This window comes from Podarcis raffonei, chromosome 10 (genome assembly GCF_027172205.1).
Source record: "Podarcis raffonei isolate rPodRaf1 chromosome 10, rPodRaf1.pri, whole genome shotgun sequence".
In the NCBI taxonomy this organism is placed as follows: Eukaryota; Metazoa; Chordata; class Lepidosauria; order Squamata; family Lacertidae; genus Podarcis; species Podarcis raffonei.
In genome coordinates, this window is record NC_070611.1 from 55,424,211 (window position 1) to 55,445,322 (window position 21,112).

The 21,112-nt window shown below is 44.0% G+C and overlaps 1 protein-coding gene across 7 annotated transcripts in view; it reads left to right on the forward strand.

Moving 5' to 3' along the window:
• Positions 1-20,490, forward strand: part of DGKI (diacylglycerol kinase iota) — a 240,341-nt gene extending 219,851 nt beyond the window's left edge. For all 7 annotated transcript variants that reach the window (XM_053407435.1, XM_053407440.1, XM_053407436.1 and 4 more), the window contains 5 exons: positions 5,991-6,028; positions 8,972-9,092; positions 12,650-12,686; positions 15,351-15,450; positions 16,010-20,490. In XM_053407435.1, coding sequence (XP_053263410.1) covers positions 5,991-6,028; positions 8,972-9,092; positions 12,650-12,686; positions 15,351-15,450; positions 16,010-16,126 — 413 coding nt within the window. In that variant the 3' untranslated portion in view covers positions 16,127-20,490. The remainder of the gene's footprint in view (positions 1-5,990; positions 6,029-8,971; positions 9,093-12,649; positions 12,687-15,350; positions 15,451-16,009) is intronic.
• The last annotated feature ends 622 nt before the right edge of the window (positions 20,491-21,112 follow it).

Genomic DNA, 21,112 nt, shown 5'->3' on the forward strand with positions numbered 1-21,112 from the left:
AACGTTGTATTTTGCCAGTTTGTTAGATGGGTAGAAGCCTTAGGTCTGCACTTTTGTCAGTCACACAAGGTTTTCTGTGGATTGTGTGTGTGTGTGTGTGTGTGTGTGTGTGTCTGTGTATAGCAAATCCACTTACCCAATCAAAGAGCACTAAAGCACTTCTATTTCTTGCTGCAAATGCTCATCTTAGGGAAAAGTCAAGAAAATAATGACTTGGTCTCCGTGTTTGTTGAATGGAATAATGGTTGGTGACATCTTCAAGGCCTGGAGATACTTTATGGCATGATAAAACGTGTGCATAATTCATGCTCTGTATTGTGAGGCAGCAACACTTGTCGCCCTCTGAATAAATGCATATTTAAAGGCCTCCTTTCGCCCATAATTGCACATTGATAGTGCCAGCCAGATTCTTTTTTCCTAGAGCTGAGAGCCAAGCCAATTTTCAACGGTTTGAAGCCTGAGTTGCAACCATGCTCACATAGTTTAGAACCCGGGGGTGGGTGAGGGGCAGTGAGATTACCTGGGGGCAGTGCTACAAGGCAAGTGAAGAGACAGGAGGGGGGCAGGGTGTAAATGACCTTTGAAAAAGCTGGTATCAACTCCACCAATCTTGTTGAATTGTTTAGGCTAAACAGTTTTAATTGAATTGCAAATAAATGTGCAATTTATGATTACTGCTTTGAATTTCATTGTGTTGTTAGCTTCCTTAGTCGGTCGTGCAAACCACTATTCTGAATAATGAACGGCCTCCCTCGGGAGGCTGTGGACTCTCCTTCCTTGGAGATTTTTAAAGCAGAGGTTGGATGGCCATCTGTCACAGATGCTTTAGCTGAGATTCCTGCATTGAAGGGGGTTGGACTAGGTGAATCTTGGGGGTACTGTAGAACACTACAGTTCTATGATTCTGTGAGTCAGGGCAGATAACAAATGGACGGCCACTCACTTTCCCAACAAAAAGGAATGGTATCACCAGAAAAGAGGACTCTGATTTGCGTAAAACTCGCAGGTGCTCATTTATATGTATACATGTATTACGTCTCTATAGAGTACGCGCAGGGCATCTCAACATAGTGGAAGAGACAGTGGCAGGGCAGCTGGGTTGCCTGTTCAGCCTGCTGTCCAGGGCTAAAGTGTTGATGGGCAACTTCAAGGCTCCGCTCTCCCTTCTTAAGGTTCTTTCTTTTTAAGCTGGACCTGGACTCACTGGTGGAGAAAGAGGGGGGCGGGGGGGAGAGCACCGCCTCCAGCAGTGCGATCCCGGTGGGGTGACATCGCGGCTACCACACTGGGTACCACACCCCCACAGGCGGCGCACCACGCCCCCATAATGTGTGCCACACCCCTGCGGGTGGTGCGCAATGCCCCGGGACACACACCAGCCATGCCCCCGCCTGCTCTCTGTCCCCTCCCCCAGTGCCAGAGTATAAAGCTCCACCACTGCCTGGATTGGGCAGCCCTTTAAAAAGGGAATCCCTACAAAAAGAGGACTGCCCACTGTACAATAGGACACAAAGCCACCCTTTCTGGCAATCAATATTCTAAAACAGGGATCAGCAACTTTTAGGGGGTCTGGGGGTGCATAAGCAAACTGGAGAAATTCTTGCAGGCATCACACACCGACATGCATACCCACAACCAAGGACTGAGAATACTTTTTAGGTGTGTGTGTTTGTATGTGTGTGTAAGGTTCAGTATCCCCCTCGTACCCTACCCTGAAAATTGCTTCCACACTCTTCTATAGGAGCTTGCCTTCTACCACTTAGGGCTGTTTCCCCACTGTAGTGTCCAGTTGCTGATGAAAAGCAAGTGGAATATTCTATACAGGGACGAGATGTTTTTGTTCATGGCCAGCAGAGGGAGTAAAGTTAACACTTCCAGGGATGCTTGTAATGGATGAATAGCTCTATTATTGTTTATATGAGAAATTTTCATTTGGGTTTTAAAATCCCAATGTATTGACAGCTCCATCCCTCCTTCGGAACTGCACAGACAAAAACAGAAATAATGAAGGCTAAGAATGCAAGCTGAGTTTTATGGATTTATGGATCCGTGCTTCCAGTGTGAGAAAACAGGTTGCATGTGAATTGTTGCTTTGAGGTCTCCTAGCAATGTCTTAATAGATAACAATTTATAAAAGTTTAGCAATACAATCTGTCATAAATAAATGCGCTAATAAATAATACTTAACATCAGTATAGTGATTTCAAAAGTTCAAAACACTCTACATGCATTGGCCAGTTGAAATCCTTACAACTGTCCTTTCAGGTAAATGAAGTATTGTTGACCCCCATACGGCTGATAGGCAGACTGAGGCTAGAGGAAAAGAGCTTGCTTAAGACTATCTAGTAGACTGTCTGGCAAAGGCAAGAGTAGAACTGGAGCTCTCGTGATTCGCATCTCAGTCTCTTAACCACCATGCTATACCAGTTTTACATGCCCTCTAACATTTCTCCAATGAAAATAGGGACGTCTCATTCCACAATGATAATTTTACTATTTATACCCTACACATCTTATTGAGTTCTGTTTTAAGATGCAGGTGGCGCTGTGGTCTAAACCACTGAGCCTCTTGGGCTTGCCGATCAAAAGGTTGGCGGTTTGAATCTTCGTGACGGGGTGAGCTCCCATTGCTCGGTCCCTGCTCCTGCCAACCTAGCAGTTCGAAAGCACACCAAAAAGTGCAAGTAGATAAATAGGTAAGGTAAATAGCGTTTCCGTGTGCTGCTCTGGTGCCAATGTTCCATTGCGCCAGAAGTGGCTTAGTCATGCTGGCCACATGACCCAGAAAAACTGTCTGCGGACAAACGCGGGCTCCCTCGGCCTGTAAAGCGAGATGAGCGCCGCAACCCCAGAGTCGTTCGCGACTGGACTTAACTATCAGGGGTCCCTTTATCTTATAAAGCAGCAATAAATAATTTTGGAAGTAGAGTTTCCACAAGTAGACTTGAAGAAGTTGCTTGGCTGAACCTGCTGGAGGTATAGTATCTGCTGAACAGGAAAAGATTCTCTCCTCTTACACACACCCTTTTTATTCATTTATCTGCCCCTTTAGAAACAAACAAACAACCCCACAATACCCAGCAAAGCAACACATGTGTCCCAGTTAATAGAGCTGCTGGGTGCTTTTCGGAAAACCTGTAAATAAGTTGTCATGAAATCTGCCTTAAGAGTTACTGTAGTTTTATTGGTTGTCTTATAACCCTTTTGGTTTGGATGTTACATTTTCCTGTGCTGCACATGGGAGATGAAGTGAGGAAATGTTCCTGAAACTCTTACACAAAAGTCTGATGCAAGAAGCATTTGAATCTTGTATCGCAAACATAGGCTCTCTGAGTGAGCAACACTGCTTAGTTTCTTTGCTTGCGTCCTTCAGTTCTTCCTGCAGTGATTTCTTTCTTTCTCCCTCTCCCTTTTACACATTTGTGGTGTTATTCCTGGAGTAATAATGAGCTCCTTGTGGAATTCTCTCCACGGAGGTGCCAGCCCAGCGCTGCACAGAGAAAATTCTCTGCCAATTTGCTTGCACTTCTTCATTTTTCAGACTCCAGTCAAGGCGAGGGTTTCTAGTCAGGAATATGGTGGTGCTAGAGTCAGTTCCGTTTCTGCACTAGGCAAAGGTGATATTTGGGGGAACCGAAATAATTTCAATTCTCATCTAAAGGTCAATCCATCAGAACTATACATCTTTAAACAATAAGTGAACTGACACACCTTTGAAATTTGTATTTTTACAGTTGACCTTTGAAGTTCATTGGGTTGTGGTGCATGAGAGGGTCTTCACTGTGATGGCCTCTGGGTTGTGATATGCCCTCCCTGCTAAGTTGTGTCTCACCCCATCACTGGCTGCTCAAGATACATATTTTTGCAGAGCATAACTCCATCTGCAGAGTTTCTGCTTGCTCTTTGATACAGTCTAAGTGATGACTTAGTGTTGACCTTGAATGTAACCCACCTTGAAACTGCATGGTGATGGGCCAACTATAAATCAGAGATAGGGCTCCTCAGTCCCAGAGTTCAAATGCAGCCCCCCAACCCTCTCCATCCATCTGGCTCCCATGACTATTCTCAAGCCATGTTCCCATGCTACCCTCCTCAACTATCCTGCTCCGAACCCTCCTCAATTGGTTTACTCCTGGCTGGAATATACCACTGAATTATGATTGTGCCTCTTTCTTGCCTGGATAGAGCATGAAGAGAGAGGAGCATGAAGTGTGGCTGTACTTAGGAACATCTGACTTTTACTGTACCATGATAAGAGTCGCACCTGTGGCTCCACCCACTTTTTGTGGGGACCCCACCCCCACTGGCATGTGGTGCTTGGGAGGTTGCACATGAGGGAATGTGGCTCTTGTGGGTGAAAAGGTTCCCCACTCCTGCAAATAACTGATTGGATTATGTATAACTGATCCTTTATATATGGATATGGTTTCTTAGAAAGATAGGAAGCTGCCTTATACTGAATCAGACCCTTTCTTCTTCTTCTTCTTCTTCTTCTTCTTCTTCTTCTTCTTCTTCTTCTTCTTCTTCTTCTTCTTATCATTCGTTGCCGAGTAAGATTGTCTTCCATGAACATGGTCTTAACTTTGAGTCGTTAAGTGACTGTGGAGGCCAATTCTGGATCCACACGTCCTTCCACAATGGGGACATAGGTTTCCGGGTGGGAGTTGATCACGTTCAGGGTTTTCCAAGCATGCCTTCCTCTTAGTGCATTTCTCCCTTTCGTCCTGAGTTTGAGCATCTTCAAAGCCCATGACACCTTTGGTAAAGGCTGTTCTCCAATTGGAGCGCTTTCAGGCCTGTGTTTTCCTTTTGTTGGTGTTTATACTACATTTTTAAAGATTTGCCTTGTTGACCACCAGCATTATGCTTTTTACAGTTTGGAATAGAGTAGTTACTTTGGAAGACAATAATCAGGCATACTCACAACATGACCAGTCCAACCAAGTTGATGTTGAAGAATCATCGCTTTGACACTGGAGATCTTTGCTTCTTCCAGTACACTGGCATTATTTCGCCTGTCTTCCAGGTGTTGTGCCAAAATTTTCGTAGACACTGTTGCTCCATCTAGCTCAGTGCTGTCCACACTGACAGGCAGCAGCTCTCCAAGGTTTGGGGCAGGCAATATTCTCAGCCCTACCTGGAGATGCCAGGAATTGAACCCAGAACCTCCTGCTGGCAAAGCAGATGTGCCACAACTGAGCTATGGCCTTCCTTGAATTGAAGCCTTCTGTAAGAATCCCTTACTGGTTAAACACGTCACTAAGCACCTTTTAATGCATTACATTGGTTGGTGTACCCCTAAATATGTAAAGTGTTTATGTGGCAAGTGGATATTTGAAAATATTTGGGTTATACAGGTACATTCACCAGAGTTCTGGTAATTTCAGCAACTCCTTGCACTCGGGGCAAATATGGGATTGGTGCTACATAATGTGTGAAACAGGGTCCGATGTGATGAGACGATTTTCAGGGTCAGACTTTGGCAATCTTCTGTAATATGTCATCTTGTGCAAGGCCAAAATTTGGTGCCCTGAAATGGATCTTCTTAATTATCGCTCCTCTCAAATTTGCACCCCCTCGGCTCGATGCCATGTGCAGGAGAACTGACCGCACTGCACCAAATCCAGAGCTGCCATTTTTCACAAGTGAGAGAAAAGAGAGAGAGGATCTTTTGGAAGTTCATATGCAGCTTGTACAACATGTGATGCTTTTTGATGCAGAATAGAATATGGAACAAGATGTAGGGTTGCTGCTTCTGCTACTGTTGTTTTTACATTTGCAAATATGTGTTGATTTAAGTTTCAGGTGAGAAAATGCTCTTAAATCTAAGTTGCAATGCATAACAGTGGCCTGGAAAGGTCATGCCTGTAGAATATAAGGCCTTTGGGGCGAGCCTCTTATTTTGTATTAATTATCACAATCGGGCAACATGACTGCATTTGTGTCAAGAATGATTATTAATGCTAATGTCCTCTTTTTGTTCTTTGCAGCACTTTTACAGTCAGTAATAGCTGGTGATTTTCTAAAAGTAAGTAAAAGAAGTTCTGATGCATCCTCATTTATATTTCCTATACCCCTTACATGGCTGTTGTTATTACCATTCATTTATTTATTTAATACAAGTTTTTATATCTCAAGGATGATCAACCAAAAAAGGGATAAAAAATAACTAAAAATGTAAACATGGAGAAATAGAACAACCCCCGAAAGCCAAAGAATCTATGAACAGGATTAAAATGGCTGGTGGGCTAGCTTACATTTGCATCTAAATATTTGGAAAATTAAACCAGGACATGGGCACCAGGCAAACCTCACTGGAGAGAAGAACTGGGGCACCATCACCATAAAGCCTCACCTTACATCAGCCTTTGTCAAACTGGCTTGGCCTGATGGGAGTTGTAGTCCAAAATATCTGGAGGGCACCAGGTTGGCAAAGGCTGCCTTAGATGATGGGGGCACTAGCAGGAGGTCCTCTAGTCAAGTGGTACCTCAGTTTTTGAGCATCTCAGAAGCCGAACGTTTTGATTTTTGAACGCCAAAAGCCTGGAAGTAATTGCTTCTGTTTTTGAATGCACCTTGGAAGTCGAACAGTTTCCGTTGTGTGTTTTTCAATTTTTCCTATTGAACTTGCAGCCAGCCCTTTGTGCCTCGGTTTTCGAACATTTCGGAAGTCGAACGGTCTTCCAGAATGGATTATGTCCAAGAACCAAGGCACCACTGTATATGGGTGCTTTGACCCTAAGCTATGAAAGGTCAAAACAGCACTTTGAACTGGGCCCAGAAATGCATTGGGAGTGAGTGCAGTTAGAATAGTCCAGGCACAGTCTTTTCATAATGGCCATTCCCATTCTGCATTAACTTATAATTTCTGAACAGTCTTCAAAGGCAGTCTCACATATAGAGCATTACAGTAGTCTAGCCTGGAGGTTATCAAAGCATGGATAACTGAGGCCAGGATAATTTGTTATCCTTCTTCAAACTCCAAATGGATACATATCTGATCACCAAATGCCAACTAGAATCACTTCTAGAACAAGAGATCTCATCGAGTGCAAGTATGTACATAAGTATTTTTTTAAGCGCCTTCCACAGTCATCTCAAGGCAATGTACAAAATGTAGCAAAAGCAGCTAGAAAACAGTTTAAAACAAAACGGAAAAGATCAGCAGCTCAGAAAAAATAGCAAGTGGATAACCATGACAGAGACCTATTCATTCTGTTGGAAAAGCTTGTTGGAAGAAAAATGTCTCCTATCACATCTGGAAATCTTTCATGCCTCCGATAAAATAAAGTAATACCTACAAGGCCTTATCCTGCACAACACACCCACCCTCTAGTATACCGAGTTACTTTATAAGCTGAAGAATTACTATTAAATGCTAAAGGCTCACAATTTCCCCAAGAGACTAGTCTTAGCAATACTACAACATCCAAACACTCCTAAACGCATAATTCAGTGCAGATGCAAGTAGCTACCCATGTAAGTAACAGGCACCACAGTCTATCATCTTATGATTTGATGTATGGCCAGTCTAATAGTACATTAGTTTCTGCTCTCCTTTGCACTTCATTGCAATTTCAGTATTTGCTGTGAATGCAGTTCAGATATTAAGCAGGTTCCAGGAATGCCAAGCCTCTCCTATATCTCTCCTGTCGGGGTAGAAAGAGAAGGGTTTTTCCCCCTCCCCAACTCCTGTCATTATGCTGCTTATGTCTGTCATTGCATTACCTGTTTTTCAATAACTAAGGCACATTTCAGAGGTTACATTTTTTCTGATCAAGGGATCACTGCCATAAATGCCGTTATGCCGTTATTGATTCTCTTACATTTATATCCCACCTTTTGCCTGTCATGGAACAGAAAGTGATGCTCCTAAACAGACCCAAATCTGCTTAGCTTGGAAGTTTTATGTGCCTTCTGACCACAGACTAGGATTTTTATTCGTCCACACAAGAATTTGAGGTGGACTGTGCCATGAGAACTTCTGACTTCTGGATAATTGCAATCCATGAATTGGAGCTGGCTCAGTGCTTAAAAATGTTCTCTTTGTGACGCCTGTGAAATGTCCCAGGAGACACATTTTGGTGAAGAACGTAATATAAGAATCAAGTCCTGCATCCTGTTCTCACAGTGGCCAAGGAGATACCTATGGAAGGCTCACAAGCAGGACAAAATATAGACCTACCAGGCCTCTGTAAGCAGCTCCCAGGACTCTCTCCACCCCACATTTCTCACAAGCCCATCTCCATGCCCTCCTCAATCGCTCCTATCTGCCTGGTATGCGTGCAACTCACTCATCACAGTGACAGCTAATGTGTGCAGCAATTTTCTATGACCATCGCATGCAAACCAGTTCTCAGGACTTTCACTGGCCTAGGGAGGATGGGCTCTTATGCTGAAGGTTATTGGGGCTTCATCTGATTGTTGGCTTATTCAGAGAGCCCTGTGCTGTGTGTTGAACTCCTGACAATCAGCTGATGGGCAGAGCTTCAAAGTTCATTGCAAAGGCTTTTGCAGGTGCTACCCATCAGGTGATCTGTGGTGCCTGCAAACCCCTTTTCAGCCCAGCTGGAACTTTACCTACTCGTACCAGACATCATATATGATCCCTGGTGCAGGACAGGTGAGTGGTGGCTTGTCCTAAATGGCCTGGTGGACCAAATGGAGAGACATGGTGGGACCAAATAGGCCAATGGGCCAGAGGTTCCTCACCTCAGTTACAAACAAATTTAACACAAAGTTAATAGGCCATTGTCCAACCTATTTTACATTACAGTGTAAGGCATTCATGAAATGCTATTAAAGATACTTGCTTATTTCTCCATTGCTCAGAGCTGAATCTGGAAGCCCAGCAAACATTTGCCTAACAGCTATTTCTGTTTTAGCAATGCAATTTGTTTAATGCCACGTCTGCAAAAGGAAACCACAACTTTGCATTATTTAGACTTTTCTCTATGCATTTATCTTCCAGTTCATAGACTGCTGCAAAAAAGGAGCTAATCTGTTAATCCAGGGACCTGACCACTGTTCCTTGCTTCACCACGCAGCCAAGACTGGGCATGGCGAGATTGTGAAGTACATCCTAGACCATGGTGAGTGAGGGGGTGGGTGCCAAGCTCTTCACATTCAAGGGGCGTTATTGGCTCTGATTAATTACCTGATTGGAAGGCACGGGTGTAAAAAATCACTCTGTCTAGCCCTTCCTCTGGCAAAGTGCACAGACAATAGCTTTTCAGACGCTTGGTAGTGGTATTGTAGAATCATTATTGCCAGTGATGCAAACATGTGTTGGTTTGTGTCTCATCACAAACCTTATTTGTTCAATAACAACATGATGAACTAACACGGCACTGAGAAAGAGTTTCACCGATGTTGCCTGCAGGCCTGGGACACTGGAAGGAGAGCAATAAGCACAATCTTACTCTCCCTTCATGCAACTGATGCATGAATAGGGATAAAGTCTCTGGCCAACTGGTTTCGTATGATCCCTTTGGAAAGGCTGAAGCATATTGGCACTTCTTCAGTAGATAGTCATACATTTTGATGTGGTGCTTTGATGACCTTAGCAGCAGGTCTATTTCACCCATTTGAAGGTGGTGGCCTCAGTACATGCCTCTGAAGAACATGGGATGAGGGACCAGAGCTTCAAGGGGAAAAAATAATGGGGGATGGGGAGGTTGCATTTATCTTCTATTAGTGATGTGCTCAATGGCATCTGCTTGGACTTCCTTTCCAATGAATTTTTTAAAGGAAAACTCTGGGCTCCCTTGCAGCAGTGCAGGGCTCTTTGCAGCCTGGGAGATGCTTTTTGACAACAACGTACAAAGTAGCATGTTGATAAACACAGACCTGGGATCCTTCCATTGCTTAGTTTCTCTTGCAAGTTGCTAGATGACCAGGGAACCATATGAATCATCTCAGTTTGGTTTGTGTATTGAGGTTCCTCCAGATCAAACACACAGCCCTTATTATTAGTGCAGCCACATAAGCAGAATCAATTGTATGGGTCTCCGCCACCTGCCAGCTCCCACCCACGGGATTGCATATTCACACATGACATAGATGGATGGGATATTGCCATGGAGAAATGCATCTCCCGTAGCTTGGAGTGCATGTGAAGAGGGTCTGAGTAACTGCATTATTCTTGGTTGGAAGACAGAGGCTTAATGTTGTCTGTGTTAAGAAAGAGGGTTGATTGGGAAGGAGGGGATTGCATTTATGGGTGCCATGTTGTTTGGAAATCTGGCTGAAATGGGAACCTCTTTTATCTCCTTGTGAGGGGGCAGATGCCTGATTTTCCACATCTTCGCCCCACCTTCTTGGCCCACATACACACAGCACCATAGGGATTTTGATGTGCTTTGCTTCCTGTGAAACCACCAGTGTGTGTGTTTGTGTATGTGGTGCAGCTAAAGGCAGGATAAAGGGGAAAGAATTATGAATTTGAGACGGGCTGACAATTGGAGCTGTTAAGGACAGACAGTGGTCCCCACAGGGCACCCTCCTGTTGCTTTCCCCTTCTGAGCTCTTTTCAGGCGAGATTCCCCTCGCCATTCTTCCTTTAATTCCCTGATCCTTTTCTTCACTTCTCCACCTCCCTGCACATTTCTCTCTTTCTCTTTCCCCGTTTTGTTTTTATTTCCCCATCCCTCCCTGCTGTTTTCCATGATAGAAATCTCACTCATGCATTTCCCTTCCGGATTTCCATTGGGTTAGTTGGCACTCCCTTTCTCCTTGCCTTCCCGCCCCGCTCCCCCCCCCTTTCCTTTGCTCCTTGTCCCTGGGTAAAAGCAGCCAGCTCCCTGCTGTGGCAGGATGACAGTGCCACTAGCTTTCCCCAGTGCCAGCCTTTCCCACATCTGTGCAGCTTTTGTCCTGAGCCAGAGGAGGATTTGGAATGGTCGTCTGGCAGCAAAGGGGAGATTGATATATATAAGAAAGCGAGGTCCAGAAAAGGGGAGGAATCAGAGGGGGGCATGAGATGGTTGCTGGACAGGCAGGCATTTGAGAAAAAAGGCTGAAATCCCATGCACATTTAGGTTGTATGCACACTATACATTTTAAGCACCCCTCACCCCAAAGAATCCTGGGAACTGTGGTTAGCTAAGCATGCTGGGAGTTATAGCTCTGTCAGAGATAAACTACTGTCAGGGCTGTGTCGGTGTGCTTCAAACCTCCTTTAAATATATCACATTTTTGCATCTGTACTTGGGACATAGCTGTCAACTTTTCCCTTTTCTTATGAGGAATCCTATTCAGAATAAGGGAATTTCTCTTAAAAGAAGGGAAACGTTGACAGCTATGACTTGGGAGTGAGCTCCATTTAACTCAGTGGACTTTACTACTGAATAATTTCCACTGGATGAACTAATTAACTCTCCTTTCCATTTGATTTCCTCCCCCTGCCCCACCATATTGTATCTTTATCTTTCGTTGGCAAACCCCTAGGGGGGTTATTGTTTTCTTTCTCTATTTTAACTTTCTGCTTGGTGCTTAACAATTTTAGACCCTTTATAAATGACAGCGACAAAACAAGAAACAATCATACTAAATAATAAACAAGTAAAGGGCACTGGGCTAAAAATCAAGGCTGACGCCCCGTCCCTAAGCTCCATCCTCTCAAAATTTCTACATTTGTCTTCTTCACCTTAAAGACATACTAAATTTCTCCCAGATTCAAAATTAGAATTTTATCAATGGAGGTTAGTAACTGAAGGTGAATGGAACACTGCCCCACTGACCTCAGTCTGCCCTTGGCCACTCCCCACCTGCCTGCCTTCATACCTACAACCACTTTAAAGGATGACGTTAATCATCATCAGCCTTCTCCTTAGTCTTAGGATTGCTCTTGTAGAACTTGGCAGGAAGAGGAAGGGTGCAAACTAGCATTAGTTGGCCCTACCTGCCACTGGCTCTAGCTTGATCTTCTGTTTATCTGCCTCCCACCCTACCAGCCTCAATAGGCACCAAACACCAATGACTTTTAACACTGCATTGTATTTCCTTGTACTTGGAGTGGTCGCCGAGACCACATAACACCAGTCTTGAAAGACCTACATTTCTGGGCACGTTCTGGGTACGTTTCTGGGCACAATTCAAAGTCTTGGTGCTGACCTTTAAAGCCCTAAATGGCCTCGGCCCAGTATACCTGAAGGAGTGTCTCCACCCCTATCATTCAGCCCGGACACTGAGGTCCAGCTCCGAGGGCCTTCTGTTGGTTCCCTCCCTGTGAGAAGTGAGGTTACAGGGAACCAGGCAGAGGGCCTTCTCGGTAATGGCGCCTGCCTTGTGGAACACCCTCCCAGCAGATGTCAAGGAAATAAACAACTATCTGACTTTTAGAAGACATCTGAAAGCAGCCCTGTTTAGGGAAGTTTTTAATGTTTGATCTTTTATCATGCTTTTAATATTCTGTTGGGAGCCACCCAGAATGGCCAGCCAGATGGGTGGGGTATAATAAATTATTATTATTATTATTATTATTATTATTATTATTATTATTATTATTATTATTTTCCACTTAGTGTATTGATATGTACCACGTAAAGAGGAAGGAAGTGAAAATCCTCAGCATGCCTCTGAATCGGAATCCATTTTGTGTTGATGAACTTGAGGATTGCCATGTGATTTACCTTGTTTCCTTTGACAGGTCCTTCTGAGTTAGTGGATATGACAGACAGTGAAACGTAAGTCCTGAACTCTTGGCTCTTCTATTTCATTAGTTTCATTCCAACTCACTTTTAGGTGTGTGCATTGTGTGTGCATCTCCTTTATTTTTTAAACCAAGCACCTCTTAAAACAATCCAAAAAGCAGTGACTTCCTGCTGTATCTTTCCAGCTGCATAATAATGTCTTTCCTAAACTGCAAAGCGTATGCAGATAAAGGGGCAAGCTTCACATTGATCGATACAGATCTTTTTCTCTAGCTTCTTCTAACTTCCCTCTTGTACTGCGAATTCCGGTGGTTAATGCATAGAAAACAGAGTAGACACTGAAAAGATAGATCTACTATTCCCCTCTCTTTTGTATTATATACTGAAATGGAGATTCTAATCTAGGGCAGACAAGCCAGTGCGGTGTAATGGTTAGAGTGTTGGACTAGTAACTGGTAAACCAGGGTCCAAACCTCCACTCAGCCATAAAGCGCACTGGGTGACCTTGGGCCAACCACTGTCTCTCAGTCTAACCTACCTCACAGGGTTGTTATGGGAATACAAATGGGGAGGGGAGAGCAATGTACACCACCTTGTGCTCCTCGGAGGGGAAAGGCAGTACAGTAGTACCTTGGTTTACGAACTTAATCCGTTCCAGAAGTCCATTCTTAATCCGAAACCGTTCTTAAACTAAGTCTTGTTTTCCCTAATGAGGCTTCCCACCGTTCAGATTCCGTTCTTAGACCAAGGTAAAGTTTGCAAACCGGGACACTACTTCTGGTTTTGCGGAGTTCGTAAACCAAATAGTTCGTCAACAGGGCTGTTCTTAAACCGAGGTACGATTGTATATAAAATGTAATAAATAAATGAAATCAATGTGGTGCCCTTCAGATGTTACAGACACTATTCCCTCCATCCCTGATCATTGGCCATCTTGGCTGGGCTTGATGGGAGTTGGAGTTCACAAACTCTGGAGGGCATCCTATTGGCTACCCCTGTTAATCCATAACAGTCATTGGTCCCCATATGTAGATGAAAGCCAAATGATGCAACAGCCTTGCTGAAGTAAAGAAAGTATGTCTATGGTCACAGCCTAGATGGAAGGTTGCCCAGGAACCCTGTGTATGCTGTCTTGGGTTCTGTGGAAGAAATTGGATGGGGGGGGGTGAAAACAGAAAAGGAGACAGAAGGCAGGGAGTAGAAGTTACTCCAGATTAATTAATGCAGCTATGAATTTGTGTAAGTGACATTAGTCATGTCTTAATTCTCCCACCCCCCAGTGTTTTCTGCTAACATTATCCTAGTCGTTTTAATAGAAATGTTCTAGAAATAATATCTGGTTTCTCCTCACTGTACCCATTGTCTGAAGAAAATAAAATGATATAATATAGTTTTTTGTGTGTTCGTTTTATAGAGCTAGCATTGAAGTTAAGTGAAAATTTGCCTCAGAATACGCCTTGATGAAACGCGAATTTGATAAATGGAAAAAGCATTGTTGGTGTTGGGGTTTTAGCTCGGGTGTTAAGCTGTGACTATATCAAAATCTCTGCATTTGCATCTTCTTATCTGAAAGTTGATGCATTATATTCTGAACCTGTTTGTATCTGAGACGAAATCCATTCACCTGCCTATTGCAGAATCCAGTTTATGAAACATCAAAAAGCCCATTCCCAACAAGTTAATCGCACCCTTGTAAAACTCATCAGAAATTCTGGGAGCCAAGAATCCTGTTCTTAAGTGCCATCAGTCATCCCTCCTATTAAACACAAAGTGCTTAGCTCAAATGTGGTACTAAATTAATTAATGCCCTCTGGTGTCTTTTTGATGGCTGCTGTAACAGCCTAGGAAGAAAAGAAAAGGAAGAGTAGGAGAAAAAGCACTCCCAAGAACTCTAGAGCTCCAATGCTTCCAAGCAATGCAAAGATAGCTAATAGACTTTGGTTCTGCTTAGCTTATGCCAGCATCTCTCTGCCTTTGAAAAGGAAAGGCACAATTTATTCCCTTCTGTACCTGCAAAGGTTCCAATATGGGGACTCAAATAACCTGCCCATTAGACAGCCTATGAGAATTACAATTTTGCATTTGCAGGCGCTGCTAAAGCCTTTGATTCAAGTCCAAGCAGAGACATGGCCTTGAAGTTGCCTTTTGATATTAATTTAAATTGGAGCACCGAGGTTTCGACATAATGCATATCTTTTTTCCAGGATGGTGTGAAAGGAGTGCTCAAGTTGGAGTGTGTCACTCAGTCCCCAGAGGCAAAGAACTGTGTGAAATAAATGATTCCAGATTTAAAGTGTTTTTCAAAAAAATTTTTAAAGAGCATAACCCCCAGGCAGAAGCCAAACAGACTGGCCAGAGGATGTGGGGGGAGAGGGGTAACTCAGAGGCAGGAAAGGGGGAAGCTCACTACTGTTAGGGAATTCATTGAACAGGGCAGGGTGGGGGGGCATTCTTGTAGCTGGTTCAAACTGGAGCTTTAGTCTGGACAGCAACTTAGCATTCAGTACATTGCTTTAAGCATGCGAATAATAATAAAAATAAATCCATGAACACAATTGACAGTACCGAGGAACCAGAGATCAAGACTTTAAAAAAGTGTCTGTCTCAGCAGTACTTATAAGGGTGCCCTGGTAAAAGTGATTAATTGCAAAAAAAGAGTGTTTCTTACTGATAGTTTTCTCTGTTGCGCACACACAGGGGTGAGACGGCACTGCACAAGGCAGCCTGCCAGCGCCATCGTGGCATCTGCCAGTTATTGGTCGAGGCAGGAGCGTCATTGAGGAAAACGGATTCCAAGGTAACCAAACCAAACAAACCCATTTCAACAATGCTGTGGACAAGCGAAACCAACATGCATCCAACTCAGCCAGAGAAACGGCAAAAGCGTATTTGGGAAGTGCCAAGTGAACATTTTATTTATTTATCTATTCATTCATTTACAAACTGTTTCAGGAAAGGCCCTCACAGACATTCATTATAATTAATTTACTTCCAAGTAAGTATGATTGAGACTACGGTCTCTTAGCAAATCAGTTTCTTTACAGGGACTACCGTTGCTTTAAACCAAGCTCACACCAATCAAACCAAAGACAGCTGGTGGGTTACTCTGTGTGATGACTCATCTACCCACCTGCCTGCCCACCATTACAAAAAAACAACAACAATGGGGCTGTCAATAGGGCTACACAGGATACTATTCTAATTTCAGTTATTCACATCAGAGGGTAACGCATTTGTTGTAGCCAAACAAACCAAGCATCTGTTTGGTTTGATGCTGCTCAGTGTTGTGTTGTTCCCCAGGCTATTTCTAAGCCCCTCTTCTCTTTGTTTGTCTGTCTGTCTCTCTCTCATTGTAGGGTAGGACACCTCAAGACAGGGCGCAGAAGGCTGGGGACCCAGATCTAGCCTCGTATTTGGAGAGTCATCAGAACCACCAAGTGGTTCCCCACGAGGACCTAGAGACTGCAGTGTGATATTTGTGGTGTGTGTGAGAGAGAAAACCCTAGGAGATCATGAGGCTGCGCCTGAGGCGTTCTCGGGTGTCATGTGAGGAAGGAGCTAATGGAATCCATGCATCTCTCGCTCTCATGCAAAATATCTGAGAAGATGCCACCAATTTCTAAGGGCTACGGAGACTTGCCACGGAACTCTCATGTTCCCAGACGTTAGCCTGCGGGGTAGTAGAAGGAGACTCAAAGGTCTGTGGAATCCATGGGCCAAGGAAACCTACTCTTACTGCTCTCAGCAAGTAGCATGAACATCTCCTGTGTTCCTCTGTAGAAATTACTTGGAAAAAGAAGAAAGGAAGGAAGAGTGCAGGGGAAGAAACAAAGTAACACAGATATCCATAGTCCCACCAAACATTTTCCTACTATGACTCCTTGCCATGAACCTTTTGAATTTCCTTATGTTGACCCAACATTTTTCCTTCTTCATGCTTGCTTTCCACATTCCTTCCCCTTCAGTTGCACCTCAGTAAAGTGCTGTTTGCTTATTGGTGTGCTAAATCTTCATGGCTGCTCGGGAGGAAGGCAACGCTTTGAGGTGAGCCCTGGGTTTCCTTGGCAAGGCTGCACCTCTAAATAATAAGTTCCCACCTCATTGTCCTTCAGAGATTGCATTGCCAGATCGTTGCCATATTGAATACGCACCAGAGCTGTTTCAGAACCCATCACAAAATGTATTATGAATTTGAGAGTGCACAAAGGCTACAATGTAATGGTGGACCTGACAGAACTAGTTCAGGTTGTAGACTTGTCTCAAAGAGTATTCTACTCTTACTCAAATTCCTTTGGCATTCTGCAAAATTTCCCAGATGTTTGGTCTCAGGAGGAAACTCCACAAATTTGCTTCAGAGTTTGTTTTTGGCAAAATCTGATCACAACCTATGGATGTGCTGAATTTCCTTGCGAAACTGTGCTCATCATAGTCACTTTGGGGGCCATTCTAGTAAGACCTCTCAGCTCCCTCTTTGCTGACCACAACAAGCTGGCCATGCTTTGTCCTGAATCTTGTCTGGAATTAGCCACATTTGGGTACTTGAGAAAACATTTTTTAGGCTGCAAGAGATCAGAGAAAAATAAATAGCCATGCAGAGTATTTGATTAATGAACTTCAGCTTTTGCTTTTAATGACTACTTGAAACTAAACTGAAAACATTTGCTGTCAAAACTTGGCTTGGTGGCAACAAGAAGGGGAGGAACGTCACATAAATCTCCCTCTCTCTTGTTCTCTCTTTCTTACTCACACACACTCTCTCACACAAAATATACATATATTGACAGTGCAGTGTTAAGTGTGTTTGCTCAAGTCTCTCCTAATTCAGTAGGGAAGTGTGTTCAGGACTGCAGCCTAAGATTCCCTTATGGTGGAGAATATCAACTGCTGTATGCATTCAGACATACAGAAGTTAAAAACAACAACGTTCCCAATAATTATGGGACAAGTGGTATGCAGTTGCTTTGCCTCTGCTGCTTTCTCTAAGGTAAGAACTTTGTGATGAGGCCTGAAATGATGCCCTCATGCTATATTTCCTGTCTCTAGGATATTACCATAATAATAAACCCAACAGCTGCCTTGCCCCGTTTTTACATGAAGCATATGGTGTTAATTGCCACAGAAGCAGAACATTTCAGCCTGATCCACCCCCCCTCCCTGGCCAATTCTGATCAGAAAAAAAAGCAAAGCCCAACCCTAGGATAAATTCGGGATGATTTTGCTGCTGGGAATAATAGTTGTATCTCTTGCAGTGTGACTGCCCATAAATCCTCTCACAATTGCACTGAACAAAATTATGTTGTGAACCAGCTTGAGATCTGTGGATGGAGGAGTGACATAGAAATAATAATAACAACAACAAAAATACCCACCAGAATATTTTACTCCAGCACTGGACCCGCTCCCATTTCAGGGTCATTCCTCAAGGCTTGGGTTGACATAATCCCAGTGCAGATGAACCTATTGTCCACAAAACTTGGGGCAGACACCAGCTGAGCTGCGCTCCCTGGATCTTTCTGATCTTTTCTCTTATGGGGGTCTTACAAAGAACTGTCCCCATGTATTTATGTGGCCATTCTAGCTTCTGTCCCAAATGGAAGAATGAAGACCGGGCAGAACACCATAGTATTCTAAATGTGGTTTGCTTGCCATAGCACCAATTGTATTGGCGCGATGCTGTATATACTCAGTATTTGACAGTAAACTCTCTGATGCAGTTACAACAAATGAAGCAAGACAGCAAGGGGTTTGCTTAATTTAGCAAGTGTCAGATGGTAGCAAGAGGCTCCATTGGTACGAGGTACTCCCCATGAGCCATTAAAGCTATGTGCTTCTGTAGGATATCAAGGTGGAGTTAACGAAAAATATCTTAGGGCTGCTGTAGCTCATAGGGGGTTGGCTTTCAATTCCATTGTGGTTTTGATTTCCCATAGCCAGACTCCAGCTTGATCTCTCAATTCAGCCTGTGCATCCAATTCAGGACATGATTATCATTTGCCCCCCACCCCACCCTTCCACTACAGATAGAAAAGGATGTTAGTGTCAGAATGGTAGCATTGTTCTTCCTTTGCAAAGGCCACCTTCCTCCTCCGGGAGACCCACACCCACCCACTGGGAGCTCAGTCAGGGGCAGTCACTGTGTAGCGGAAACAACATCCAGCATGGGAGCTGGATCAGAAATTGGCATTTAATTGTGCCTTTTAATATTCAAGGTGTCCGGAGGCACTTTGCAAAAGCAACATGTCAGCAACTGGCAGCCAGCATATCAACTGTGAGCTAGATAGAACTGCTATTATGTTCCTGAAATAGCTTAAAAGCAGCCAAGGGTGTTTGCATCTCTCTTTTCCCTCCAAGGAGGAGAGAGGTTAGGGCTGAGATTCTATTGTGTTTATTTCAGCAGAGCCACGGCCTGTAAGGAACCCCACTATCCAGCAGTATTGTAGTCAGGTCTTGTTCCACAGAAGCATGATGGAACACAGCATTAGGCAAACACAGTTTATGGTTAAGAAGCAACATGCCTGTACAACCACACTGGGAGCTAGAGGACCGTGGCGACTGCCTTTCTGATAAGAGAATTTTACCAACCCCTTCCCAATGAATGGAAATGTGGTGGGGAGCATGGATCTTATGAAAATGAGCTGCGTGGCATCTTCAGGACTATTTATTGTTTAGGATATTTGTTGATCCCTCTTCCTCCAAAGTTAACTCGGAGTGGATGTATATCAAACATATCAACATCATAACACAAGCAACAGTAAAAAGAAAGATGGACAACTCATTAAAACACTGATTCAGATATTTCTGCTGAATATCAATCTATTGAACAATGAGATCAGAGCAACATGTATGGTCTGATTTATCCCTATTAAGGCTCTCAACAACCCATGCACAGGCCCTAAAGTCTTCCAGTTAGTTTTGGGGCAGTGGAGGATCTTAAGGTCTCGTTTTTCCGTGGCTCTGTGTGATGCCAAAATTTGGTGTCTCCCGCACTCCATTCAAAATAATAGTTGCAGCATCTCCTGTGGTGCCCCTGAGACTCCTCACCCAGTATGACCCAACTGGTCATGCTCCCCTAAATCCATCTCTTTTTGGGGCTAAGCAGGGATTGGAAACCAATCTGCCTGGTTTGAGTTAAGGAGTGTGCTCTGTTCACTTCATCACACTGGCTTTCTCACTTGGCTGTCCGTTTTCTCCTCTAGTCTGTACTTCACTGCGCTGGTGTGTCCATGCAAGTTTTTGATAGCGCTTGGATTTACTGGCTGAGCACATCCGATCTCTACTCCGAATCCAGCAGAGCATGTGACACAAGCCATATGGTGAAATGTTGGGCAGAAAGCTTTAAAAAGCTCATTTTTATTCCAGTGCAGCCACCTGAACATCTGGCATAGTGCTAAAGCACTGAACCGGCAGTGTGTGATACTGCTTCAAGTCATGGATGCATGCCCACTAGTCATGCCCATGGCTGTGTTGCAAAAGGAGCAAGATATATGTATGCAGTCCAAGGAAAACATGACACACTGAGTCAGTCGGAGATTTTCCGCACACCTGCATCTTCTTAAAGGTGTACTCTCCTTCCACAAGATTTTACTTTAAACTCCGAAGCTTAATATACACTGGGATAAACTTCTTTGAGAAGCACTGCAGAGGAAGATAAGGCCAGTCTCAGATGTCAGCAGGAACAGAAAGGTCCATCTTCTGGTCCAGAGAACAGTCAGCAGCCAGTTGCATAGATGAATCTCTCTCCTCTGATAATTGTGGTCAAAGGAATCTGTGATTTTCTAGATGCTATTGGACCACACCTCCATTCATCCCTAACAACTACTACTACTACTAATAATTTATTATTTATACCCCACCCATCTGGCTGGATTTCCCCAGCCACTCTGGGCGACTTTCAACTGAATATTAAAAACAATACAGCAATCAGACATTAAAAACTTCCCTAAACAGGGCCGCCTTCAGTTGTCTTTTAAAAGCAAAACATATTTTTCGCTCCATAAGACACACCTGACCATAAGATGCACATAGTTTTTAGAGGGGGAATGCAAGAAAAAAAAATATTTTTAAAGGGAGCACTGAGCAGAGCCTGTATGCATCCCAGGCTCTGGTCAGCACTCCCTTTCATGAGCCACGTGGAGCGTGTGCGCGGCGCTTGCAGGCTTTTCCTCAGGAGGGAGAAGGGCAGCCCGTCACTTCCCCCACCTCCCGCAAAAGCCAGCAAGAGCCACGCACTCTTTAAAGGGTGCACGGCTCTTGGGGGATTTTCCCTGAGGGGGGAGAAGGGACTGACTTGGGGGCTTTTCCCGCCTGCCTTCCGCCTGCATTCGCTCCATAACACACACACACATTTCCCCTTACTTTTTAGGAGGGAAAAAGTGCGTCTTATGGAGCGAAAAATACTGTAGTTGTTTATTGCCTTGACATCTGCTGGGAGGGCATTCCACAGGACAGGCACCATTACC